Source organism: Pterocles gutturalis, unplaced genomic scaffold, assembly GCF_000699245.1.
Source record: "Pterocles gutturalis isolate BGI_N339 unplaced genomic scaffold, ASM69924v1 scaffold29700, whole genome shotgun sequence".
NCBI lineage: Eukaryota > Metazoa > Chordata > Aves > Pterocliformes > Pteroclidae > Pterocles > Pterocles gutturalis.
In genome coordinates, this window is record NW_010144244.1 from 6,195 (window position 1) to 33,844 (window position 27,650).

Below are 27,650 nucleotides of genomic sequence, written 5' to 3' on the forward strand. Positions count from 1 at the left end.
AGTGCCCATTTGAGTATTGAGAAGTGCAGGAACAGAGCCCAAGGTGTTCTGTTCTGGCCAGGCATGCATGCTGCCATCAAAGATAAGGTATCCAAGTGGAAATCTGCAATAAATACAGGAAACAAAAATGCAAAAAAAACCCACTGAAACCACATGAGATTCCTAATTTCACTTGGCCCAAGGATCTAGCTGAACAAAATGGGAAAGATTATTCCTTATGGATGAGCTAATATTGGGGATCTATGTTCCTTGGTTTTGTTTTTTAATAATTTAAATTAGACTTGCACACTAACTTGCAATTTAATAACACATTAAAAATGCATTTTGTTTTACCATAACATTGCAGATAAGTTAATAAAACACCATCACTTACAAATTACTCATTCTAGTAATTTTTAACATTACTCCAAATACATCACGTCTGGTCCTTGTAATCATATTATCTATATAAAAGTTAGCTAAAACATCGATGAACTTTTAAAAGTATCTGCAGATTCAAAGGATACAAACTTAACCTCAAGTATTTCATTGTAACATAAGATTGCTTACTAGGTTCAACAACCTCAGTATTCAAGAAAAACTGTAATGACAATTTCCATTAAATTTCCCATGTAGGAAAAAGGAAAAAAAAAAAAAAAGAAAAAAGAAAAAAGAGGACATAAACAACAGGGCTAAAAAAGTGATAATAAGAATGGAAATAGTTATTCCTCTTGCAACAAAGAGTAATTTTCTAAGAGAAAGGTGAGTGAAAACTATATGATGAGTCACAATCTTACTGAGTTTTCATAGGAGGACAGATGTAAACTCAGCGGGAAGGCAAGGCAAGGCAAGGCAAGGCAAGGCAAGGGATAATACTCCTGTGCAGATGAGGCAACAAATGTACACCCAAGCACTGAACACCAGAAACACCTCAAGCGGCAAACACAGAATGTACGTGGAAAAATCACTTCAGCAGCTAAACAGATCTCTGCATAAAAAACTGTTTTGTGTACAAAAAGTGACTGTGTGTGCATTGGGAGAGCTATAAAGGTTTAAAGAGCATTTGTCCTGATCAATGTCCAGGTTACCTGTCTAAAGAGGGGAATGTTTCTGTGGTGTCTTATTAATACATCCTATTTATTTTTGTTTCTGCATTTTCATTTTGTATTTGGAGAAGGCCTATTTTTTGCAAGATCACTAAAGCGAGGAAGAAAATATTTCTTTTTTTGCAGTAAAATTTTATTTATATATTAATCAGAATAAATACAGCACAAGCTTCTCCATTTCTGGGAGGATATCCCTTCTTCCCAGTTGATAGTTCTTGCTGAGCAAATTGCAGTAAAATTACACTAATAAAAAGTGAATATTAGAGATGATACTAACGTGGAAGAATTTCCCTAGAAGTATGAGCTCACGATATCCCTTCTATCCAGGAAAAAAACTGTACTGCATGGAGTTGTTCTTCCTAGAAGAGTTGTGGTTAATAGGGAAAGCTTAAGAGAAGTTCATGTTTCCATCTGAATCAAATGGAAGACACTACTAGGATGACACATGTGGGAATAGGGAGACAAGGATAAAAGGAAGAGAAGAGAAAGAGTAGAAAATGACTACCAAGAATATAGAAATTAGGGCAGAGTGACGGAAGAAGAAAGAGGCACAGACATTCCAACTCTTACTTAATTGTGGAGAATGCGCAAAAACAGACCGAGTGCCTCACTTCGAGTTGAGAAGAGATGTGGAAAAGAAAAGCTCTCAGGCTTCATTGTAAAGAGGGAAATGAGACTGGACTCCTCCCTGTAAGTGCCCCAGGGGAATACCAAAAGACGTCCACCACAGAAAACAATGACATGCAAAATCTACATAGAGACATAGGTGCTTTGGGACTGAGGGACTGGGTATGTTACATCAGTATCAGAGAAGTATCCAAACTTGTAGGCACCAGGTTTAACTGAAAATCTTTATGAGGTTCAGATTCTTTAATACAAGCATTAATGAGATTTTCTGTCAGAAAACTGACCCAAACGAACAAGGGTAAATGTTGAAAACTTGATCGCCAGTTCCATGGTAGACCAAGTTAATGCTTAGTTACCCATGGCCCCTAAAAAAAGTATGATTATTTTTATATCAAAGTACCACTAAGTAGAACTAAGTTTGCAATTTGCTGGGAGTCTCTGGTGCTCAGTCTCTGGTTCCCAGGTTGGCAGTACACTGAGCAGAAATGTTCTCAGTTAGTTAGCTGCATTTTAGCTGGGATTGATTTACTGATGATCAAAATGTATCCTTTTGTCCTGGTTTCAGCTAGGACAGAGTTAACTTTCTTCATAGTAGCTAGTATGCGGCTATGGTTCGGATTTGTACCGAGAAGAATGCTGATAACACACTGATGTTTATAGTTGCTGGCAGGACAGTCAAGGACTTTTCAGCTTCTCTGCTGTGCCCGTGTCTGCAGGTGCAGGAGAAGCCAGGAGGGAGCACAGCCCCAGTTACTGGCCTAGGATTTGACCTTGGGTTTAGGACTGATACCCAAATTGGCCAATGGTATATTCCATATCATGCACTTGATTCCCAGTATGTAGAGGAGAATCTGTACAGGAGTACTCTCTCTCTCTGGGTGCCAGCCCCCCCTCTGGATTGCCTCTCTCTCTTGGCCAGCTCTTGGTCTGTCAGATGCTCCGGCTCTTATCTCTTTTCCAGGATTGTGGTTTTGGGACTCTCCCTGCACTGGGATCATTAGCCAGGAATGGGCTGAGCCTTGGTCACTGGGTGCTAAGCAGTTTCACTGTGTAACACTCATTTATATATTCATAATTATTACTATTACTAGCTTTATTATTTTCAGTTTTATTGTAGTTTAGTTATTAAATTGTTGTTGTCTCAACCTACACATCTCTTCCCTTTACCCCTTTAATTCTCTCCCCCATCCCCGTGAGGGGGGAAGGTGAGTGAGCAGCAGTGTGGTGTTTGCTTGCTGCTAGCTGGGTCAAACCACAACACTTTTTAAAAAAAATTATTACTTTTAGGTTTTTTTTTTGTTATTTTATTTTGAGTAAGATTAAAAGTGTTTTGAAATGTTGGGTTTTAATAGTATTTATAACTCTATAGTTTTGAAGTAACTGTAACTGTTAGAAAAACCTCCTACAGTAAGGAGCAAAGAAGGAAAACTGGTAAGGAAATGCCCCTGGGTAAGACTAAACTGGATTTAACTTACGATTTTTTTAATATTGGTAGCTGTCACTGGTTGGGCTGTTAATTTTTTTCCCAGCATAGTTAAGTTTACTCATCAATATAGTGTCCCTAGGTCCTTTAAAAATTAGTTGCTTTTCACAACTACTACAACCCAAATTTTAACGGTGGAAAAGCTTGGGTTCTTGCCAGACATTAATTTCTTCCGAGACTTTTAAAACTGTTGACCTCTTTTTTGCCAGCAGCAGTAACTGAGAATTAAAGCTGAAGAAAATCTTCTGTTATTTGGAGATCATTACCAGGCTGTGTAACTGCTTTGGTCTTCCAATAAACCATGCACAAAGACTCTTGGGTCCCCACTTGGGCTTTGGGTGAAAGCGTGGTAAACCTGAGCAAGAAGCCTTACAGAAGAAAAGCATGGATAGTAAGAAATAATTAGGCTGACCATGGAACAATTTAGTTGAATGCTGGACCATTATCATTCTAGGAGCCAGGAAATGTGCGTGATGGAATTTACGGAGCCACAACTACCAAGAGGCAATACAGTAAGCATAACTGTTAAGTAAAATAAACTTTTCTCTAACCTTTTCAGGTTCTCATATTATTTTTGTTATGAATATTATGTGAAGTGTCCGCTATTTTTTATTTTAGTTGGGGTTTAAAAAGAATCAGTGTGTTAGCAAAATTCCAGTTAGGAAGCCCCATTATACATAACTTGTGTGTGTTATACAATGCACAGAAGCAGATTGTGGATTGATAAAACATGATATAAAGGCTTTAGCATTGCATATATGATATTTGCTACATAAGCGATGCATGGCAAAGCCATAGAAGTATGAAATCTTTCCAAACTATGCAGTCCAGGAATACGAACCCTGTGCAGTCCTATCAATTCTTCTACTGCACTATCAGTTGTTCTCTATACTCCATGCATTCAAAAAGTATTTTCCAGAAAGTTTACAGAGGTTGAAATCTTTATGGATGACTGGAAACAACTACACTGAAAACCAGAACAAGGAATAAAAGATGAAGAAGAAATGAGAACAGTACAGATTGACAGGGACAGGACAGAAGGGATCTCAGCTTGGGATATAAGCAAAAAATGTATATACATTTCTCTCTACAGCCCGGGGCAGGAGCTAAGGTTACTGATTCTCACTACTCTTTTGCTGTCAGCAAATACTTATGAAACACACCAGCAACGTTCCCCACCTCCTCCAGTGCCAGTCCACGCAAGGCGCTATAGCTTCTACCGCTGTTTGCTACCACATTAGTTCAGGTGACCTATATAGCAGATATCAAACGTTCCCATGGTGCTGGTGGCCTGACAAAAAGCCAGTAGGATCCCACAGTATGGAATTTTTGCTTCTTTTCAGCTTGCTCTTTTTAAAAGCAAGGAAATTATACTTCAAACCTCACACACAGAACTGTAACAGATATAAATGAAGTACTTCACAGTTGGAAAATTCCAAAATCAAAATCACTTATGTAGCTTTGGTTTAGCTATTTTGTGCATACCCATTACAATTTACATGATCGCATCTTCTTCCATCTTGGGCAGAGAACAAGCACATAACTGAGAGCTCTATAGAGGATGCTGCCATCCATAGGACTCCCACTTCCCTGCTTTCGAATATATGTGAGAAATGCAAAGATGCTTTATTTCTCTCTCTCTACCAACTTCAACAAGATGGTTAAGAGGCAAAGAAAAATGAAAATTTAAACGTGATGGAGGCAGGAGATGGGCTGATTAGACAAGGAGCTTGAGACAGGGAGGAGTGTAGAAAAAATGATGAAGGAAAACAAGACAGAGTGCGTGGACAAAACGGAAGCTGAGACTGAGCAGAGTTTTGGGGGAGGAGAAAGGATAGTCCCAGTGCTGTCTGGGAACACTAGACTCTATCTTACTTTTTCTGTAGAGTTCATCCCTTTCACAAAGGGTCAATCACTCGTCATGTAGAACTGCTGAATTCCCACAGCTCCAAGCAAATTAAATGGATAGTTGGCTTTGAACATATACAGTGCTTTACAATGTGAAGAACTCTGACAAACTGAGTCCCAGAAATCTCAACCTGAACAATCAAAATTAAATATTTAAGTTTCCTGGCTTTAAAATTGGGATATCAACCCTGACTGACTTCAGTGTAGATAAAAATAAGTTAATACATTTATAACGAAGATAAATTAACTAGGAAACCCTCCAATGCAATGGCAGTGACAAATATGTGAGTGAATGGGTAGTTACATCCTGAAAGTACAGTCTGAGAAAAGTGCAGAGAATAGCACACAGGGCCACACATGGCACAAGAAATTCATTAGTTGTTTATGCAGTGATTACTGTCTGCCCTGTGCCATGAATTACTTTTTTATCCTATGGAAAAATATATGATCAGAAAATGAAGGATTGCCCTGTAATGAAAATGCAAGAGAGCTGAGTTAAGTTAGCCTGCTTAAAATTCTTGCATTTCCTAACTTTTGAACTAACTTAACAGAGTTTTTATATGTCCAATAGGTATTATAACTGCTAAATATAATTTATGATAAATCCTAAGTAAATAATAGATGCCAAACCTAAAAATATAACTTTAAATATGACCTAATCTTGTTGTCTTTGCTTAGGAAAAACTTGAAATAGGTAAAGAGAAAGGCATGAGACAGGAGTGGAGTCTCAAATTTAAGTGATTCTTTTTTTCTTCCTATATTAGGTAGGCTTGGCTGCAGATTGAGAAAGGCAGAGGAGATGGGGCAATTCAGAAATACTTTCCTAACACAAGTGTGAACTTTACAAAGGGTTAGAGCAGCAAAGTAAGCACTTAAAGTATTATTCACACTGCTGCAAGAGTCTTGTCTGTGTTCTGTTTATGAAATTACATTTCCTCAAACATCTACTGCTTGACCCATCTCAACCCAAAATTCAAACCTGAGTTTCTCTGGGGTTATGTGCCCATGTCTTACTCTGCTTATACTTGCATGTTTTCCCTGATCTCATTTACATCCCCTCCCCTTGCATATCACATAGCCTTCCAGCAGCAGATACCAGCATAATCTGAACCGATAGTTTCAAAACATTATTTTTGACGGGGTGGGAAATAAATCACAAATTTTGTACCTATTGTTTACATCTAGTGGCTAAAGTAGCTAAGACTAGAAAGCAATCTTACTTCAGCAGTTTTCTCATGCTTGCTTTCTTATCTTTCCCATGCTTTACATCGCAGTTTGTTTTTTTCATCAGGGTACGTACTGAACTCAAGAAATGCTATTTAAGGCACTCATGTATAGTAAAGACAGAATACTGCTTAGCAAGGCAGCATAAGCTATCCATTCATACTTTTCCTACCCAATTTTTCCTTGTTACTTGTGAAGGTTTTCCAAGTTGATCATAGTACCAGCTCAGGAGTACCACCATCTCACAAACACTAACAAATGCTATAGTTCTTCCACATACAGAGCTGCAGTCGAGCATATGGTGCAGGAAGACAGATCAAAGCTAAGTCTCATGATTCTCTAACTTTCATTGCTCACAACTGTTACTCCAAAGAACTGAAAGGAATTGTAAAGAATGCATTTCAAGCACGGGAATAACTAAGAAAACACTAAGAAACATAGTCAAATGAGAAAATGCATTAAGCTGATAACAGTGATACAACCTGGGGAAAATTAGGCAAGCATTAGGGACAAACAAATTGGTTGCCCTTCCCTCCAATGTGTATCTGAGAAACTACAGCACTTTACTGGATGTGTAATCAGAAGTATTTAATCAGTCTAATCGCATGAGAATTTTCTGTTCTAACTAAAAAACTCAAACGTTCAGAAAAAAAAATTAATAGGAATTAAATCATTTAGATGAAATTCCAGAAGTTCTGACTTTTGTCCATTCCTGTCACTTAAGGAATACACAAAAGGAAATACTACATCAACAGACTTATGTATAGAGCCAGACGGTATGGAATATCTAGAGGCTTTGACACATGTTCTAAGCAGGATCAGCCCCTTCTGCAGCAGCTCTCCAGACAGCCTTTCTAATTTCTGATACAATTATACACAATTTGTGGTAGAGAGGTGTTTATAAATCAAATATTTGTTCTTTATATCTTACTTGAGTTCTTGTGAGCTTGTGGCCAGCATACTTCGAATGCTTTTGTCAGCCAAGGGACAGCCAGATAAACTGTAAGACATGGCAGGACATACAAGTAAGTTAATCTTGTTAACGGAGCGCTCCCAAACAAACACAACATAAAAATTAAAAAGTAAAAGTTTTTAATGCAGAAAAGCGATGGGGCAAGTGCTGTAATACTGAATTTTGTAATATAGTTAACCCTCTGAATATATTTAGTTATCAACATTACTTCCAAAATTACATACCGTAAATGTTCTTTTTTTTGTTTGTTTGTTTCTCTATGAACTAGTAAAATGTAACAAAAAATATTTGAGATTCCTGGGTTAACTACTTAAATGCTTAAGTATACTTTGGAAATTTTAGTAATCTATTTAAAAATAAAAGACGTTTATACAACACACAAATTAGCATGCTTTTAAGATCAACATATATTACTCAAAGGGTTAACACATAGTTCAACGTTTTACTTTGACAGCATTGTTGAGGTAAGCTGAAAACAATAAATTGAAAAGACAGAATCCACCATGAAAAAAATGAAGTCACACCTTCTATGTGAGGCGTAATTACCAGTCACATGACCACTCCCATCACACCCTGGTGTTGGACATCTGCCACCAAACAAAAACAAAAACAGCCAAAATAGTAAGTATGTTTAAAAAAAAACTTTTAAAAGTTTCATTGTTTCCAGTTTAGCTGCAATGACTGCAAGGGGTTTTAAGCATCCTAATAGAAAAGCTGCAAAATGAACAGGTTTAAATGAAAATGGCGTCTCAATACAATATAGCATCATTAAGAACAAGCGAATACACGTTAGCTTATCACTTTACTTAACCGGCAGTTCGAAACATTTATATGCTGCAAATGTTGCATGCTCATACTGCAAGGCGTATATGTACTCGTTTGTTTAAAAAAAGACAAAGAGAGAAAAGGTTAAAAGGAGAAAAATAATTTCACCTCACATTATGCTTACGTTATTAAATCCTTTTTGCTCTCTTTGCACTGAGGGTATTTGGGTTTAGGACTTGGGATTGTAACTTCACCAGGATACCTTCTTTCTTCAAGTGCCTCTTGGAAAGGATCCAAGTCTTCTGGCTACAGGCAAATACATAAGTATTAGATTCAGCTAGGTGAGGTTACAACTTACACAAAGTGATGCAAAGCAGAGTCGTCAGACACTATCTCCTTTTTTATCCTATTGTGCCAGAGAAAATTAATTAAATTATTTTATATTCCCTCACTTATGAAACCTTTAAATAATACTTGGATATTTCAATTAAGACTTCACAATATGTGGAATGTATAGCTTATTTAACTAGGAAAGAAAAAAAAAACCCACACCTTTTCCTATAACTTTCATATTATTTTACTTTAAAAGAATATTTTTTTCTAAAGTCACTGCAAAACAGAGGCAAGGGAAAAAGATGACTAAATGCAGTATCTTATGCATCGAAAAACCACCTTAAATAAATGTTAACTGTTTAGAACATCTCAAAGATGAAACAGGAGTGATCTCAACATCTACACACAGAATCTCAATCTGGGGCAAACTTCAATGTGTGTGTTTGACAAAATATAATTGTATAATTTATAATTAACTTTACTGATGCATTCAGAAATTCAAAATCACATTTCAGGAATGAAGTGGATGAATGCATTGGTTTAGTGATTCCTGCAGATGGTGCTATGAACATCACAGTAGAAATTGGGAGTTCTGCTTACTCTGAAAAAAAAATGCTATACTGTCTGTTTTGCCTCACATTTCCTTGATAGTGACAGATTTTCTCCTAACTGCAGTGAAATTAATAGCAAAACTGTAATTAACACCAGAGCTAGAATGAATTCAGCATACCTACTCAAAATGTCGGTTTGTTATGTTTCAAAGTTACCGAAAATAGGTTTTAATCAAAATTGGCAAGACGTGTGCCACACACAAATGATTAGCCTAATTTTCTGTTATAAGCCAAGAAAAAACAGAGAACAATCTCTAGAACTCTACAAATGGTTAAATTGTGTTGAGTGCCGCATTGTAAACTACAGTGTGGATAAGGTGAACAAAAGCAGTGACATTAAACCTTGCCAGCACACCTCTGCAGTGCCCTGACTGTTCTAAGTGTTGAAAAGTAAAATAAATTCACTACCATATTTTCATTATTTGCATCTTCTGTTTAAAGTGGTTTGCTGTTGTCCTGGTATTATGAATTGAAAAGCAATACTTATTTCTAATATCCCTTCTTTGTATTGTTGAAACAAAGTATTTCATTAATACAGGCCCTTTCACACACAGAGAGCTATCAGGAGTGTATAAATAATCCAGAAGGAGATCAGCTGAAATAGTTGAAAGCTTACATTATACTCTGATGCTTTTGTTTAAATTGATTTTCTAAGTAATATATGCTTTCAAATACTTAGCACATCACTTATGGTTTTCAAATTCAGGAGAATATCTTGTCTTGAGAGCTGATTATCCCAGTATTGCAGAGTTATGTCAACTTGCTTATACAGAGTAATGTAATCTGGATATAGTGAAACATCTTTACTACACAAAATATTTGTTAACAAGATGATGCTGTTAGAAAACGATTCACATTCATGGTTCAAATGTTGTCTTATGGAACTTAGTCACAGATCACATGTGTGCCAGCATGATACAGTTCTAAAGGTTAACCAGCAGAAGGTCCTTTCTGTAGAAAACCACTATTTGTATCATATATTAATCATGTTTCCTCTCTCCCTCCAAATTTCAGAAATTTAATGATTTACCAAAATTAGATTGCAATGAAAACTAATAGATGAAAAAGACATACATTAATCTCTTTGGAATCATCTTCATCTATCCTACTGGGCTTCATTTTAGTGTAGTCCACTGGCAAGTCCCAGCAGTCACCCTCATTCAGTTGGTAACACCGGTTATTCATCACAGCTTGCCGTTGTGGGGACATTGGTTCCAGCGGTGTCAAAATGGTACAGCAACCATCTCGCTGCCTCTGCTTGTTCATGCTCAGATCCAGAGTCCCATTTTCATCGACTTCCATGTCAGGATTCTGTCAAAATAAGAAAAAATATAGTTAATTCGGCTTCACATTAGCAAACTGTTACCTCTCTGTGTTCTTCAATCTGATTGCCTAGCAGAATGATAAAATGCTTTTCCATTCCTGTATGGATTGTAAGCATTGAGCCCCCTCCCACACATAGCATGATGCTGTTACACAACATTAATGCTGTTAAAGTAGATTCCTTCCTGAATGTCTAATCTGATGTTTGGGGGAAAAGAGGAGAGTCTTTATTACCCCTCCTGCCACCCAGCACACAGGTGCAAAATTTGGAATGAAAAGGAGAAATCTCTACAGGTATTTTCTTGCTATTGTCTTTATGTTCTTGATTTATTCTGTGACTGGTGAGTACCTATGAGTTAACATCTGCATAACTCTTTTTTCCAGTCCTGACACCTGTCTGGGTGATTAGGGTAACAAAAACCAGCTAGTATCAAATAATCTTTGTTTCTTTTTTTATTTAACATTAACCTCCAATGCAGGAATAGATAATGTCAGAAAATTAAACAGGGAGGTAGGGTAGCAAAACAAGTCCTTTTCAGCACCATTTGCCAATGAGGAAATACACTGAAATTTCACAGTTCCTTCCCTGCTGATATGAATGTATTAGCATTTCATATATCTATAATCAATAAACTTAAGTAGTGGAATAGTTGCAACAATAGTTGTGCCGATTTCTGTGGCGGCTGAAGTACAGTGAAAAATAGGATGGGTATGGGCTCTAACTACTTTTATAGAAAAAAACAAGGCTTGTCTATTATGTTAGGTGAGGAGAAATAAGATATCTTAAAATAAAGACAAATTTTAAAAAATTAAAGACATAAGAAAATAAAAATGCCCACAAAGAATCCCTATTCTTTTCAAATATGAATTGCTCCATAAGAAATTTGGTTTCAAAACTAATGTGGATGTGACTGACTCCTCATATGTCTGATGACTTTCTCTCCTCTTGAGTAACAACAGAGCTGCAGAAAAGCACTGTGAATGCAAATCTCTCTTTCTGAATGACTGCCTTTTGTCAGAGCATCCATCTAATTGCTGCTATCCTGCTAATTTAATTTAGAAAATACTTGTTTGTCTTCTCAGATTCATTCCTTCAGTCTCAATATAGGGTGATACATTGGGAAAAAAGATCCTTCTGGTTTTGACACAGAAGATTTTTAGCATTTTATTACAACTTTTTCCATCGTGTTGATAGAGTACAGCTGTATTTCTTTACATGCCAGAAGGAGATTTCCCCCTTGAACAGTATTAAATAAATTAATGTAAAAAAAGCAGCATTTGAAAAAAAAGTCCCCAGCCATTCTGGCTTAAATTATGTTTATTACTAATACACATTGCTAAAGGTTTAGTTTGTTATATGAAAGATCAAGGGGCTTTACACGATGAGGAGAAGAAAACCTTTGTCTATATGTAGAACAACAGAACATGTCTGCCAGCTCAAAAGCTCTTCTATAAGTACAATAAAAATGTTTCCTCTGCACTGCATCTGTCTACTTAGCCATCTAGTGGTCTCCTATAGGTAGCACAGTTTGCTGATGCATGTTAAATACCAATTTTTTAACAGCTATCAAAGTAGAAAATGTTTATAATGAAACAAAAATCTTTGAGTAATTCTTTAATGAATGTTAATAGTGCACTGTTTTTCTTAATGTATAAATCTTAACAACAAAAGCTTTTATTTGTATCTGTATAGCCATTTCATAACATACTGAGGCTCTATGAACATACAGAAAATTAGTGACCTGGCACTACTGTTAAACCCATTTAAAGTCACCTGTACTGGAGAATTTGTTCATTTCAAATGTATTATGCAGTGACTGTGGTATCACAGACAGGCAAGAATTTATAACATACACGTAGCAGAGATTTCTTTGTTCTAGATCTTACAACCTTAGATGCCACTTGTGACTTTTAAATGAAAATACATTGTTAAATCTTAATCCTTTCACAAAACGTATGAATCAGACTGTGTTTAGCAAAAAAAATCAGTAGTGCAATCAATACCACCTAAGCAATCCAAACATCTTTTATAATTATAGAACTCACCAGTAAGAGACAAATTTAAAAAAAAAAGAAGTATAAGCTATCACTATGACCAGTTTATATACCAATTGGGATTTCCTGAGATACTTGTGAACAATTTTTTTTTTCTCCCTGCTTTAACAGAGCCACCAGATTATGTTAATTTTGAGGAAACAAACAAACAAACAAAAAAGCAAGATGTACTAAAGCTATTCTTCTATCTATCAGGGCCACAAAGCTAGCGCAGTAAAGAGAAATCTTCATCAACAAACAGAATTACTAATTTTTACCCTCGCACAGAGATCCTGAGGCTTAGTGGAGAGGTTCTGAGGCATCTCCCTGCAGCGAGTGGAGAGATTCAGAATAGCAGTAGCAGCCATGTGTGCTGCCTCCATGTCATGAGTATAGTCAAAGCTGCTCTTGCTGCAGGTACTGCTGGCACTGCTGCCTCCACCACAACTCATATTGCTGCTGCTGCTAGGGGCATAACTGCTTGTTGTGCTGCTGGTTGGACTTGAATTCTTACAGTAGCGTTTAGCTGTGGGAAGAAATATGACAAGGATGACTCAAAGGAACAAGCATTCTGCATGAGTGAAGAGAAAAACAAACTGCTGGAGGTGAAATTTATAATGAGCAACAGTAACCAATGCAAAAAAAAAAAAAAAAAAAAAAGCCTGCAATAAGAATGATGGCTGTATTTCTTGATTTCTGTCTGTGACTTTTATATGCTACATATGTGAGTTTGTATGAAAGAACCTCCTGTAAAGATCTGTATGATGTGATCATGAATCGTTCTGACAAACATACTGGATTTAGAAAACAATAAAAACACAGAAACACTGCTTTTACCCCCACATATATAGTCAGACAGAAGGGAAGAACTGCTCAGCTCATTTGTTTTGATTAATGAGAGGGAACATAACACTATGGGACCTTTTCATACTTACACGAGCAAACTGTTAATTTAAGGCCTAGACTGCCCAGAGCTGCTGGAGATCGGGCCCACTCTAAGGGTGACAGGCTTAGTCCCTGGGCCGCACTGCTACCCATATGTCCTCAAACACCTCACGCCTCCTAAAAGGTTTACTCTTCCTGCATCGGGGGTAAAATATTGTGACCCGAGCCATCAAAAAGGAATGGAATATGATGGAAGAAGAAAGGTGGTGGTTACATGTGGGTTTACCATGGCTCGCACAAAGGCAGAAGCAGTGGATGTCTAAATGGGAACAGATACAAGTGAAACGGCCCCACCTTCAAACAACCCAAGCACCTACAACTCTTCAGAAAAACAATAAAGACCAAAGACACCCCTTCTGCTCACGCTGAGGACAGCGGCACTCAGACATACCCTGGCCAACAGAAGAGGTCACAGAAAAGCTAAGGCACTGACAAAGCCCACATGCAGCCTATCTAAATATCATGAACGCAGCACTGCTGCTGCTTGTCAGAAATGCTCCTTGCAGCCAAAAGCATTATAGTAATAATGCAAAACAGCCCTCTTAGCCCACTTACGTCTCCAACCCTCTTCCCAAATAAATTGTTTTTAAAGTGTTTATATAAAATGCAAGAAAGTGGCATCTCATCTTCTAAATCCAAAACTTCATGTATTTTAATTAAAAAATGAAAGTCAAGATCAGAGGATACATACATGCATCTTAGAGCACCTATTTCCCCTAAAGATGGAAATGTACACCACAGACCTCATACCATATAGCACAGTATCACAATAACCAACTAGCATGCTGATTAGAGAGCTATACAAAAAAGGTCAGGCCCTAGCTAGAGCTCTTCCATGATGTGCTCCATTTAAATGCCGGATTCTTCAGGTGTATTTGTCTGAGCAGACACACATATAATAATCTGCTCCCATGAGCACAGCCCATTTGTGAACCACAGGCTGCTAATAGTAGGCATGCAAGGTTCGAAAGAAGAATCTGAAAGCAAAATATCTTTCCTAGAGCTTATGTCATCCTCCTTTCTCTGAAAAACTGAAAAAAATAATGGTGTTATTTTTACGGTAAAGGAAATAGTGTTTTACTCAATTCATAACAGATGGAGTTCTCTCAGGAAAGCCACATAATGCACAGGGTGTGATTTTTTTTTAAGTGAAGTGAATGCTAAACATTCATCACATTTCTTTGTTTTGAACACATAGTAACACTATTCTAGCAGTGTATCCACTAACAATAAACCTGTGAACTATTTCTCAAGAGTTTCATTATTAATATAGTAGTCAGCCGTGGTCATTAAAAATTCAACTTTTATCCATTGTTACTTTGTAACAGCATCCAAGACATACACGAATTTTCCTATACCTAAGAAAGGAAATAATTGAATAATTCAGTTTCTACTGTGTTAACACAGCAAGCACCCTGTACCATTGAACTTGTCAAATTATAAAGATATTTCAGAATTCATATGAACAAATAAGACTTCTGTCACTTGCAAAGAATGTTAGTCTTGTTATAGCAGGTCACAATTAGACAGACACAAGAGACATACTACATGGGAAATTATTATATGAGAATGTATACCAAAGAAAGAGACGGAAAGAGGCAGCTTTATACATAGGGCTAACCGTCAGAAACTCATGCAAGCTCTGATATGCACTCCTCTGTGGCCTTGGTCAAACTATATCATCCCTCAAATTCATTTTCGCTATAAATAAAAAGTTGCTTCTAAAATGCAGTTGTGTTGTGATTTACTCGCAAAACACTTTGAAGATGTAAAGTGCTATAAGCATGCTATGCAATTGTTAGCTTTTAGATTACCAACAATTTAAGCAAAATTCACCTAGAGAGAAATGGCCGTGGTTATTTTCACTTTACCATAGCTGTACATTTTAAGATGAGCCACATAACCCAGACTGTTAATTTCACATTAGCTTTTCAGGAGAAACAAAGATCACCAATTTATAACGAACTAAATCAAGTCAATCCCTAACAAAGGGAAAGCTGCATTGTTTCAATACCAGATATGGTATGCTTGCGACATCACCCAATGCTGTGGCACCAGTTTTTGGAAGCTCTGCAGTCCACCTACACTCATGATCCAGAGTGAAGCTACATATGGAGAAAACCTTTCTCATTAAATAACAGATCCGGCTCTAACCAGCTGCATACCCAAACTGGCCTCCCGTCAGACATGCCTAGGGGCTGATTACAAAGAACCTCTCTAAGCCCACAGGCTCCTCTTGCTAATTAATAACGGAGGAGTGGGAGAGATCCCAACAACATAAAGGACCAACTAAGAGATTTGCAGTGGACTTAAATTCTGCCCAGGCACCCTCATCCCCAGTTTTCCCTAGACACTGAATGTGTTATGTAAATTACTTACAGTTTCAACACTTTTTCTGACTTGCACAATGAGAGATTCATCTCACCTAACTTCAGATATCTGACCTAGTCATTACAGGCTTCCTCTACAGGCAGTGAAAAAAAATAGTGACTTTCAGGCAATGATTCACCTGACCAGTTTTAAAGAAGTACTTCAGGAGGAGTTGAATTGCATCAGAGAAGTGTCTTTCTCCTTGGATCTGAAAGGGGTGATGAGCCCAGATGTAGGTACTGATATTATAAAAGTCTAGATACGGTCAGATGAATCCCACTTCTAACATTTTCTCAGTGTTTTGATGGAAGGACCCTGTACTATCGGTGGAATGAGAGGAGCTCCTGCCGTCACCTGAGCAACTGACATAGAGTTGCTGTCTCCTCTGCCTGCTGTGTCCAGCTGTTCTTATCTCTCTTGCTGTATGCCATAAGCTCAACATCCAATATGCTATGAAACTGGTTTCAAAGGAGAAACAAGCCCACAAACACAAGATTTCTCAAGAATTATCAGAGGACCCTACCCCACAATAAAAATTATCCACTTTCTGTTTGGTTTTTACTAAAGCTTACTGAAAAAAATAATCAAGAGAACAATCCAAAGGAGCTATTTATGTTCATGTCACTCACAACCATACACTTATTGAACATATAATCCTTTTTTGTGATGTTGAAATACAGTGCTAGCTTACAATTAAAAAATGATTGAGACATTAAGTTATTGATTTTTAAGATCCTTGGACTATTCGTCTCATCTCATACAGTCAGAAAAAACAAAGCACTGTTTACTTGCATGTTTCCCCAAAACCTTGAGCTTCCTTTCAGCTTTTTCAGAACTAAATCTGCTTTTATATAAATGTGTTTGCAGATATATATAATAGGTGTGCACTCAGTCCCTCCATAATGGCTTTAGTAGTGCTAATTAATAATTTCTTTTACATACAAATATAAAATCACCTAGAAATACTGCAAAGTTTCCTGAGAAAAAGTGGCTCTTTGAAATGAAGAGCCTCTTCCTGAAATCTCCTCCGTGTTCAGTTATTTACAATAATTATCAGGACAACACTTGACCCATTCAAAGTCAGTGCCAAAACTTCGACCAGTTTCAGTGTGCCCAGGATTTCACTTCATCATTCTATGAATTTAGCTGATTTTCCTGAGAACTGCGAAACCCTTTGACAATTTAAGCCAAATATGATGGAGTGGTTGTGGAATATCAGAGAGATGTGAATCCTAAAGGTTTAATGAAAATCACTGATAGGGTACAAATTAGGTCCCATCTTTGGGACCATGTTGGCATATCTGTCTGGTCAAACAGCAGAAACATCATGTGGAACCAGGTACAGCACGTACCACCTCCTGCAGAGCCAGCAGTATGGAACAAATCCATAGGGAATTAGCAAACAACCTGTTCCAGCTATAATGGGCTTCAGCTGCCCTGAGTACACAAGAACCATGTATACTTGCTGTACCAGCGTGAATCACATATATTCAGTGTCCCTCAGTCCTCTCCAGCTCAGATTTCTGAGCAGTGAAACAACGTAGTCCAAATCGTATATCCAAGCAAAATTCCTATTTGTATCACAGGAAGTTGAGTGTACATAATGACAGTGACCTGTATCACCCTAGCTTTTAATTATATCAAGCCACTGTTAAAATTTTGTTTAATGTTACGTGTATTTTCAAGTTCTGGTGAGTTGTGAAAAAAAAAGGTGTTTAAAATTATTTGTGGAAAAGGGGTCTTCGATGAGAAAAAAATATATCTGTTGCTTAAACATCAGTAATTTGACCTGAAAATATGCATACCCATAGGATCCCTAGAAATACTCTGATTCTTTCCTTTCTTCAAGAGTAGGAAGAGCGTATACATAACAGTTACTATCTCATTTACCTTATATTATACACTCACCAGCTTATTAATCACAGGTAGAGTTAGTGTATTACCTTTAATAAATGTTCAAGCACTTATTCTGATACAGGCAAACAAGACAAGTGTATGAAAGAAAAAAGGGCACTTTTACTCAAAAATATGTTGCCTATGTTGCCTTTCACAACCTGTCTCTTTTCTGCTACAGTGCAAGAACATGTCTCTTGATTCTATGAGAAAGCAAAATATCAAAAATATCAGAAATATGAAGGCAGGAGCTGTAGCATTTTTCCCTTTCTCCACTTACCTACTTTTGAATGTCAGAGTCTGTGTTCAGGCAACAGCATAAATTTTTTCTATATGGTATATTTATTTCTGTTTTCCTAAACAAAAATCTGACACCTGTCTGAAATTTCCTATGGTAGCCAATAAGTAGTATAACATATTTTAACCAAAAAATAAACTGTCAGCATTCAAATAAAGAAAAAGGAGAGGAGAGGAGAGGAGAGAGGAGAAAAGGAGAAAATGTAAAGGTACAGTTTTGTTTTATATATATATATATACACACACACATATAATATATATACACACATATAATTGTATTGCTCTGAAAAATTCCTGATGTCCTCAAAAGCTACAATCCAAATCCTGCGGTTCATTATTCTCCCCTAATAAAAATCTTCCTGCCTGACAGACCCCACCCATTGTCTTCTGCTGAACTGAAGCCACTTTTGGCCTACTCCTAAACGTGTGAAATTATGTTAGGTTTTCCAGATAATTCAACAGGTGTACTCATGAGGACAAAACGAGTAGAAAAGCCTCATTAAGTAAGTATCAGTGATTTCTGAAGTGCAGTGAGATCCAGATTTTCTCTTTCCATATCCCCACAGAGCAAGTATGTTATCTTTATGAGTTACCTGAACTACTACCGTACAGAGGCAAGAATCCTAATGTGACCCTTGAGGCCAGGTCTCCCAGACAGCAACACATTGCACTGCTCCCACACCACAACAACTAGCCCTATTACTTAGCTTTTATTGAAATCTCAACACAGCCCAGGAGCTTAATAGCTGGAGATGTTCTCTTGCCAGTAAAACAATCCTGAAGCAAGCACGGTATAAAACAAGGCTTTTTAAAAATGCCTTTAAAATAACTTACACATGACAGCATTCCTCGTAATACTATATGAACATGAAAACACCTTATTTGTATGATGTTTACATATACAACAACATGATTAACTACAAACTTGTCTCTCATGTATAAGAGTGTGCACCTCCTACCATCATATCCTTTGGGGGATATATCCCTGGATTGCACCTTGGGAGCTATGGCTCTCTTGCCATAGGCATGGTTGTCATAACTGTTATATTCAAACGTAGTCTTAGAGTATTTCTCTAGTTCCTTGGCCAAGTTGGAGCGGGGTGTGGTGGTGGGGACATTGTTTCTGTAGCCATACTGAGGGATCTCCAATTGCTTAACAAAGCACATGGGCCTAGAAATTAAAGATATGTAAAGTTTGTTAGATGCAGTTCAGTTTACTGTGTCTGTGCATAATTTATAGTTCAGATTAGAAAATCTTTGTTATTTCTTGTACTCAAGAGACAGCAATATATTATTGCATTTCCTTAGTTTGGTTATTTTCAGCAGACAAACAATATATATTTTCTTGAACAAAGCCTAGACAAAATTAATTTTAATAACACTAAATGTATCCTGTAGATAAAAGTATTTTAAAATTCTCTTTTAAAATACTTCTGGGTTTCCCCTTCCCCATGTAATTGCCTCACATAGCAAACATTTACTCATTTAGGAGGTGACTAAAGAGGGACAAGCTGACTGACAGAAGAAGTTTGGACAAATTCCTTTAAATGTCAAGAATAAAAAATAGCACTGGAAGCTCCACTCAATTAATGGAGTTTCCTCTGAGTTTCTTTCAACAGATTTGTATGCTGTTTTCCTGTATGCTTTCCAAAGGAGCTGGTCCTGTTCCATCCCTCAATATACAAATCCATGTTCATCTTGAGAAATACACAGGTGACTCTCACAATCTCTGTTGACTTTGAGCTGCTGCCTCACAGGTCCTGCTCACCCTTAAATGCAAGGTTCTGGCAGGAGCTGCAATTCCTGATACACAGATACACACCTCAAGGAAGGTCCTGTGAACAAATAAAGTATAAAACTGTATCAGATAAATTTCTCTTTTGATTAGAATCAGAGAGGATAGTCAGGAGAAGACCTGACTGATCTCCTTTGGCCATTGGAGAAACTTATGAAATCTCAGTGAAAGAATGCTGTAGTGAACTCCTCTACTGTCACACTGTCTTTTGCATGTGGACACAGAAGTCATCAGCTCTCAAAGCAGGTAAATGAAGGTCAGACATCAAAAACCTTACCTATATAAGAAATTGTTATGTGACTGGGTCATAGGGAGCAACTGTTACACAATGCTGCATGTCTACCTACTGCACTTAGCAGCAGGTAAAGATGATGATGAACAGCACACATGAGGTGCTTCTGCTGGAATCAAGAATCATATAATCAAGTCTTTTTTCTTTTTATTTTTCTTTTTTTTTCTTTACTGTATTTATAACCAGAGGAAATGGAAGGAACATTCATAGGAACATAAATTTAGTCAAGACCAGAAGTATCATCGTGCTGACTGACAAATACAGAATGTGATAAATAGTAAGAAATAGGTTTGAATATTATGTTTTTCTGAATGAATTAATTTTCATAGACTTTAGTCAGGATATTTATGCAAAGATCACCCAAGAAATCATATTAGTCACACTATTCCCTTTGATTTATGTACGCTTGTTCCTTTCAACACTGCTTCCTCACAAAATACAGTGGGCTCATTTATACAATGAGCTGATATGAATATTTTGATCCTGTCTCAAGATAATCTATCTTTAGCTAAAAAAAATGCAATTCAGATCCTGTACATTCAATGCAAATCCAAAATTTCAGTGAACAGGAGTTGTATGAATTTTATTTCCTTTTAAGAAAGAAATTTTAAATGCAGGTGGGATGGAAACTGAGATGAAGACAAATATTCAAGATTTACTCTTAGAACATCTCTGTCTGCGCAGCAGCTGCCCGCATGCAAATGTTATAAATAGCTCCTAAGTTGTTCTTAAATACTTCAATGACTTAAAGGTAAGAGGGAAGCAGGATACGAGATGAAAACATTATTTGAGTTGTCTACACAATCTGAAACACAGGGTAGGCTCACAAGCAAAGTTAAGACTGCAGCGCAACTTCCCTGGGAGTTTGCCAGCAAACTGGATGCTGCTTTTGACCAGTTGTCTTTTTTTGTATGGAATCTGACTTCAGTGGATTCCCTCTAATGAGCAGTGGTAAAAGCCACTGCATTTTTGATCTTTTTCCATCAAGAGAGAAAATGTGTTATTCCCTCAAAGGGTGTTTTTTATTAATAGGATTTGAAGAACACTTCTCTAAGAAAACTGTCTGAGATGCTGTATGAAAAATTGTACAATCCAAATTAGGGGCAGTCAAGATAAAGCCCATCAAAAACAATTTGAGGAAGCAAAACAAAGTCAACAGGCATAACAAAAAATCTTCTGTAGATGTGATACATAATTCTGTGTTTTTAGCTCTATGGAAAGACTGATTTTCGAAAAGACCATAAAGATTACACGAAGTTTTAAGAGACCATTCAAAGAATGATGTTGATAATACAGTAGAAACCTTTCATTTTAAGCAGCCGTATCAGATTTTAAAACTAAAAGACAGCTAATACTAAGAAACCTATGGGATATGTAGGAAATTCTGGGAACTAAAGCTGTGGCACTTCTTCCACGCTCTTCGAGGCAGCTGGGAGGGATGTACCTATCTCAGCCCACAGATATCGCAGTATCCATGGAGAAATTCTGCAGCTCTTGGGGCATCATCAGCATAAGGCTGGTACAATCGTGTAGAAGTCTAGTTCCTTTACATGTATCCTTCACACTTCAGCTCCTTAGAAAGAATACTTTTTCCACCCAGATATCTCAAAAGAAGAGACAACAGCACAAAGCTGGGGACAGGTTTGGAGAAAACAGAATCCTAAATGGATGAAGATAAGGGGTATAATTATGTCAAATTGGTTCAAGGTCCTTCCCATATTAAAATTCAGGACAAATTTTCTTTCTTTCCATCCTTCCTGGTAATGAGTGGGGAAGAGAGACAAGGAACTAAGCCTGACTTTATTTTGGAACCTAAGCTATACCTGGTGTTTTTCCAGGTGTCCTGACAAAAGGTGTACTACCAGTTCGGTATTATAAATAGGGCTTCTGGTTTAATTTAAACTGATATTTACTAGTAAAAGCCTGCTGAAAAAACCAAGACTTACCGGTAAATATTAGTTTATTCCCAAAAGATACCAACTTTTTTCACATTGTTCTTAGACTTTGCACTCCAGCAGTCATCTTTACACCAAACAATGCCTAAGACAAAAATGAGCTTTTCAGCTTTACATGTATTTGCCAAAATAATTACCAGCCCTCCCCCATGTAAATTGAGTGGGAAATACACACTGTGAGAATTGGATCCAGAAGCCCTAATTCTAACTCTTCTTTAAAGGAGATATATATGTATATACAAGGTATGTAAATTCTCAGATTAGGTGAATGTGTGATGAATTCTGCATAATAATAAGTATTATAGTGATCTAATACCTTAAAACCCGATCTGATGCCTGGTTTGATTTTGACACATCACAGTTCTGATGCTTCTCTTGAGCTTTAGCCAGTTTCTCTGCTGCAGCAATAGGACATCCAGAGAGGCTGCAATTACAGAAAGGAAATTTAATTGTCTTGTCCTGCGTAGTTTCACATTATAGCACTGATCCAATTACTCCTTCTCCTCCTTAGCCAGCATCAGGAAGAATCTGAAGGAAAAGAGTTTCCAAAAGCTGTTTGGTAATATGTATTTTTTCTAGAATAGACTTCCTTTCTTCTGCTTTCAAAGTTGCATGGTAGATCTTACATCTGCTCTTCTTCTCTGACTGTACATGGGTAGATTATTCATGAATGTTGCCAATGAACACACCAGTAGGAGAGGAGAATATAAACTGGAATCTACTGTGCAGCTCTGTTAGCAGACTTGTGACCTTTATGCATCTACGAATGTTGCCAATGAAATGGCTCCTGAAGATGATTAAATGACAATACCATATAGGCCAAATCTTGCACTGCTTCACACTCATTCAGCTCCATTAACTCCAATCTTTTTGCAGGGCAAAGAAATGAGTGCAAAATTTGGCCTTGGATCTCTAAGTCTACGTCTCAACTGTGTTATACTTAGTGTTTGTTCATTAATTTCAGCCACTAAAGTATGTTTTCTAATAGTAGATGATGAAACATGAAAAGAACTTCTGCACTTGAAGTTCAAATAAATTTGCAAATGCTGAACTATTATTGAAGTGATAATAATAAACCTGATTCTTCTGGAAAAGATTTAGACCAGGGAAAAACAAATATGTTGATGCCAGCAGATGGTGCTCTTAGTGAAGCTGTAAAATCCTGTGACCTAACAATGGAGGGGGTCCTTTCCTTGTCATAGTCTATTGCGTGCTTATGTGACCACAACTCTATGTGTTCTCCGCAGGAAAAGAAATTAAAATTAAAGGCAAATTAGTGCATTCCCAGATGTTCCCTTCTCTACAGGAAATAAGGGGAAAAAGAAGAATAAAAAAATAAGTGAAGCAGAGCAAAATGCCCCAAAAGCTGCAGAAAGAGGTGAGCACAGACTGCAGGCTGCTCCCCCCAGCCCTCCCTTGCTGCCCTAGTTCTGCAGAGGGGTGAGGGAGCTCTGTGCAGTTTTGGAGTCATGCCAGAGGACAGCTGTGCTCCAGACATGCTCTTCAGACACCTCAAATATTCTAGTAGATATTCAGCCAGAACTGAATGCTGTTTCTAGCTGCAGTAATTGCCATAAAGCCTTCTCAGAGGTTTTTGCTGCATCTACTGGCAGCATCACTGCAGAGAAGAAAGGGGTACCAGAGCTTATTGCAGATGGGTTGGTACCCACAAGAGACTTCCAGGAGACATGCAGTTAATATGAGGGGCTCTAGTAACCCAGAGTTTGCTAAAACTGAACATCCAGTACCTGTGTAGTCCCTTAAGCCTTCATGCTACAATTAACAGTAAAAACTAGAATTTGATAATGGAAACCTTGCATAGTTCCTTTCACCCTCTTACCCACATTTTCTGGATTTTTTAAAATTGTAAAGAAATAAGGAAGATCTTATTGTTCTGTGGGGAAATTATGACATGCACTAAAAATTATAGTACCATTTTGACAATTTTGTTATTTGTTTGACAAAAATTAATAGGCAATGGCATCCCTTCTGTAAGAATCTATTACTAATATTAGAAAACTATAGAAATGTTGCTTTTTTCCTTGATCTTCTTTCATTTGGCTAGAATATTTGCATCTAACATTTCTGGCTTCTTATTTTTAAATTTAATGAGACATTTTCATAATGTTTCTTAAACAGGCAAAATTCTCATTCAGTTTTAGCTGAATAAGGACTTTGGAGTTGCAACTGTGGTCAGTAGGAAAGCTAACTTTTACAATGTCTGTGTACTTAAAATGCTGTTTCTCATGTATTAAAAAATAATTTTCAGTAGAGTGGATTTTTTCATGCGCTATAAAATAAACCCTGAAGAGCGAAGTGTGAGAACAAGAACACTGCCCTAGTCCTGCTGATGATGGCAGACCCTTCCTTCTCCCTGCGACATACCCATAAGGAGTCATACCATTCATTTTGTACCACTGTTGTTCAGCTAATATCAAAACAAAAAGAAAAAAAATCCGCCCAAAATCTAAAGGATGCTTAAAATGTCTTCTGTGAATCAATTCATCCATACTGAAGCAAACACATACTCGCCCTCCTCAGAAAATACATGAATAAATGTTACTCTTTAAAATGGATAAAGCACACGAAGCACCATCTGTCAATCTCAAGAACAAAACAACGACACACACACACTCACACCTCCCCCGCCAATGGACTGCTAGAAGGGCTGCGGTTCGGAGGCACTGTTCCCTCTAGATTGGCATCCAGCGACGGCATCCTTACCTTCGGTGGGAATTCCTGTTGCTATTTACGTGGCCCCGGCCTGTGCAGCCTGGTGTAGGACACTTAAGAACATTTTCATGCATGGCAAGAACTTGACAAGGAGAGTAAGAGAAAACAGCAGAGTATGAAAACAAGAAAAAAAAAATCAAATCCCAGTATATATGAAACCATTTTAAAACAAAGTAGGATTCTTTAACAACCAGCATTCCTCAAAATACACATGACACACATAGCCAATAAAGCCTGATGAGGGAAGTAAGTATCGTGACCCTATGCTCATTAACACAGGGCAACAGTGAAAGTTATGAAGGTTACAGAGCCTATAAACAAACGCAACTCTGGTGCAACAGTGAAGCAGAAGACTTCCAACATCTTCTTCATACAAAAACACTGAGTAAAGATCAGCTCAACAATAATGTGTGAGCTAGCAAAGGTCCAATACAAAATTATAGACTAGAAAAATTCTTTCAGAAAACGTATGCATTCAGAATGCATAGCTTAATGCACACAGTATCAAACTCAAGAGCTGAAAATCTGCTCTCAAGCTATACTGGTAGAACACTGAATTATTTGAAACACACCTCAGTACAACCCTAAACGGAATTTAACCCTAACTATAAGACAGCCCAGTTGAGCTAGGGGCCAGTTCTGCCCACTTCCACATAGATATATCATCCATATCTATATGATGAGCAGAAATGGACCTTTAATTTCCACTCGTATTCTCTACAGATGTGAAAACTGCAATGAATAGAATTTTTTTTCAAAAGACTAAAAACTAAAAATAAGCACTTAAAAATTTGAGGGATGGCAGAAAAAAAAAAAGAAAACAGTGTAAAAAAGAAATAACTAGTACAAGCTTAAGCAAGTAAACTGATTTACATCTGCATCCACTGCAAGCTGGATGAAAAACTTACTCCCAAGGCTGCTCAAAGCAGTACTCCTCTAAATCATAAAGCTCATGCTATGAAATGCCAAATTATCAGGAACTTTTTGGTAACATCAAAGCATTTTGTATGATGTGAGACATATCTGAATCCATGTCTCAGAGCTGGATAGCAGTACACTCTATGGAAAAAGCTCATCCAACCCTTGCAAAGTTCTGGTTTTCGTATACAAGAACTAGTCTGGAAGCCTGTATTTAGTTCTCACTCAAAAAAAAAAGATCTAATAAAATCAGTGAATTCCTTGACTGAGTTAAGAACTGAATAAAAGCTGTTCAGAGACTTGAGAATTTAATGACATATAATGATTAAAAGATAACCATCATCATCACCCCATCATCAGTGTACTAAAACATGTATAGATGCAAAAGCTTTACTCTGAAATTCCTACCATTCAAAGCTGTTCTTGAAACATGCTTCACAAGGCCAACATCACAGGAAAAAAATAAAAAGATGAGCTCACCTTTTTCATTTTAGTAGGTACAAGAGCATGCAAACAGTTTAAAGCTATATTCTTCTTTGATTTACAAAGTCTTCTAAAGAGCTTTCTGTTTACCATTTGTAAAAATGAGAGAACTTTGAGCAACCGAATAAATATTTGTGTTTCAGAAAATTATAGGGTCTTGCAGAGCAGAGAAATTACTCTATTTGTTCTACTGAATTCAGAGATCAACCAAGTTACAGCAGTTTCCTAAAGCGCTTCCTCATTACTTTACTTCTGGAAGAAGACTCTCTACCATGAAAGAGGAGACTTTTTATGTCTGCCAGTCTTGGTGTGCTAACCGACTTCTGGTTTCGTGTCCTTCAGAATCTACTTTCCTTTGGAAACTGGGGACCATTTTATCCCTGACTGTCTTTATAACGTTTCCTTTAGGCTGTTGTAAATCCATAGGTTTACAACATAGGTTGTATAGGTCCATAGGCTTCAATGGAATAACTTCACTTTAAAATTGGTGTGAAAGAGAACTGGATCTTAGACAGATGTTGCCTGGTGTAAATTGGCACAGAGCAATTAGCTTCAAGAGAACTATGCTGATTCCACCAGCCAAGGAAGTGGCTTCCAGAAACGGAGCCCTCTGCCTTTGGGTAAACATCCGTGAGCTCATATGGGTGAATCTCCTTTGCAGAGAATCTGCTGACATGGCAGGAGATTCCACCCATGTGACTGGCAGGGGATGTTAGCTCAAAATCCTGAGTTGTGTAACTAAGTAAACAGCCAAATTGCTATTTTTAATACTATAAAGCAGTTTAATGTAAATTACGTTTCAGACACAACAACAAAGGAAAGGGGTTGTAAGTTTTTCAAGTACAATTATTCCTGTACAAGACAACAGGGACAGTTGATGTGACATCAGCATGTAGAAGTAAAAGCAGTGCACATCTTCTGGAAACCTTTTTCTCTTTTGACTGAATACATCCCTTTAAAAAATAACCTAGGATTCTTAAAATCAAAGAATACAGCTTTAAAAGTTGTTCTTTTAGTGTAAAAGTTAGTAGAGAATGGAAATGATGGAATAAAGGAAAAAGTGTAACACAGAACAGTTGACCAAGTTGAGACAAACCATACTGAAAAATGAAATTAATTTTTTAAATAAAAGGTTTAAAAAGCATGCTAGAAAAATCTTTGTAGTTTTATCCCCAGTTTCCATGAAACAATGTGAACTTACTTTCTGGAGGGACCCTATCTTTGTGTGGGCATCCTGACAAACTGCGGTGATGGGGGTAAAGCCCCGTTACATGGCCAGTTCCATCACACCCAGGGGTAGGACATTTGCTCTCTTTCTTTTCTGTTCTTGAGGGATCTATAATTTACAACAAATGTGTCAAGTGAATGATGCTTTTCACATTTCTGTAAGAAGGTTCATTTAATCATGTCATTTACTCTTTGGTAAATGTTCTTATGAAAACTAGAAGAAAAAAAATCCTCTACTTCTTAACACAGTTCTGTCACTTTTATCCCATTATCTTCTTTTCAGACCACAAGCTCCTATGATCACAGCAATATCCATTCACAATGATTGGGAAGTGACCTTTTTATAGCAAAGCCTATCACTGTCAATCAATGTTCT

At 37.2% G+C, this 27,650-nt stretch overlaps 1 protein-coding gene across 1 annotated transcript; it reads right to left on the bottom strand.

The window, feature by feature from the left end:
* LOC104470208 (myelin transcription factor 1-like protein) lies at nt 1-27,384 on the bottom strand (the record flags this gene model as incomplete). Its single annotated transcript, XM_010085047.1, has 9 exons — nt 27,249-27,384; nt 24,638-24,728; nt 22,230-22,337; nt 18,831-19,042; nt 12,645-12,892; nt 10,084-10,320; nt 8,250-8,371; nt 7,259-7,327; nt 1-103 (listed from the first exon to the last, which is right to left on the bottom strand). Coding segments are annotated over exons 2-9 (1,182 nt in total), but the record flags the coding sequence as incomplete, so codon positions are not given.
* Nucleotides 27,385-27,650: the final 266 nt, after the last annotated feature.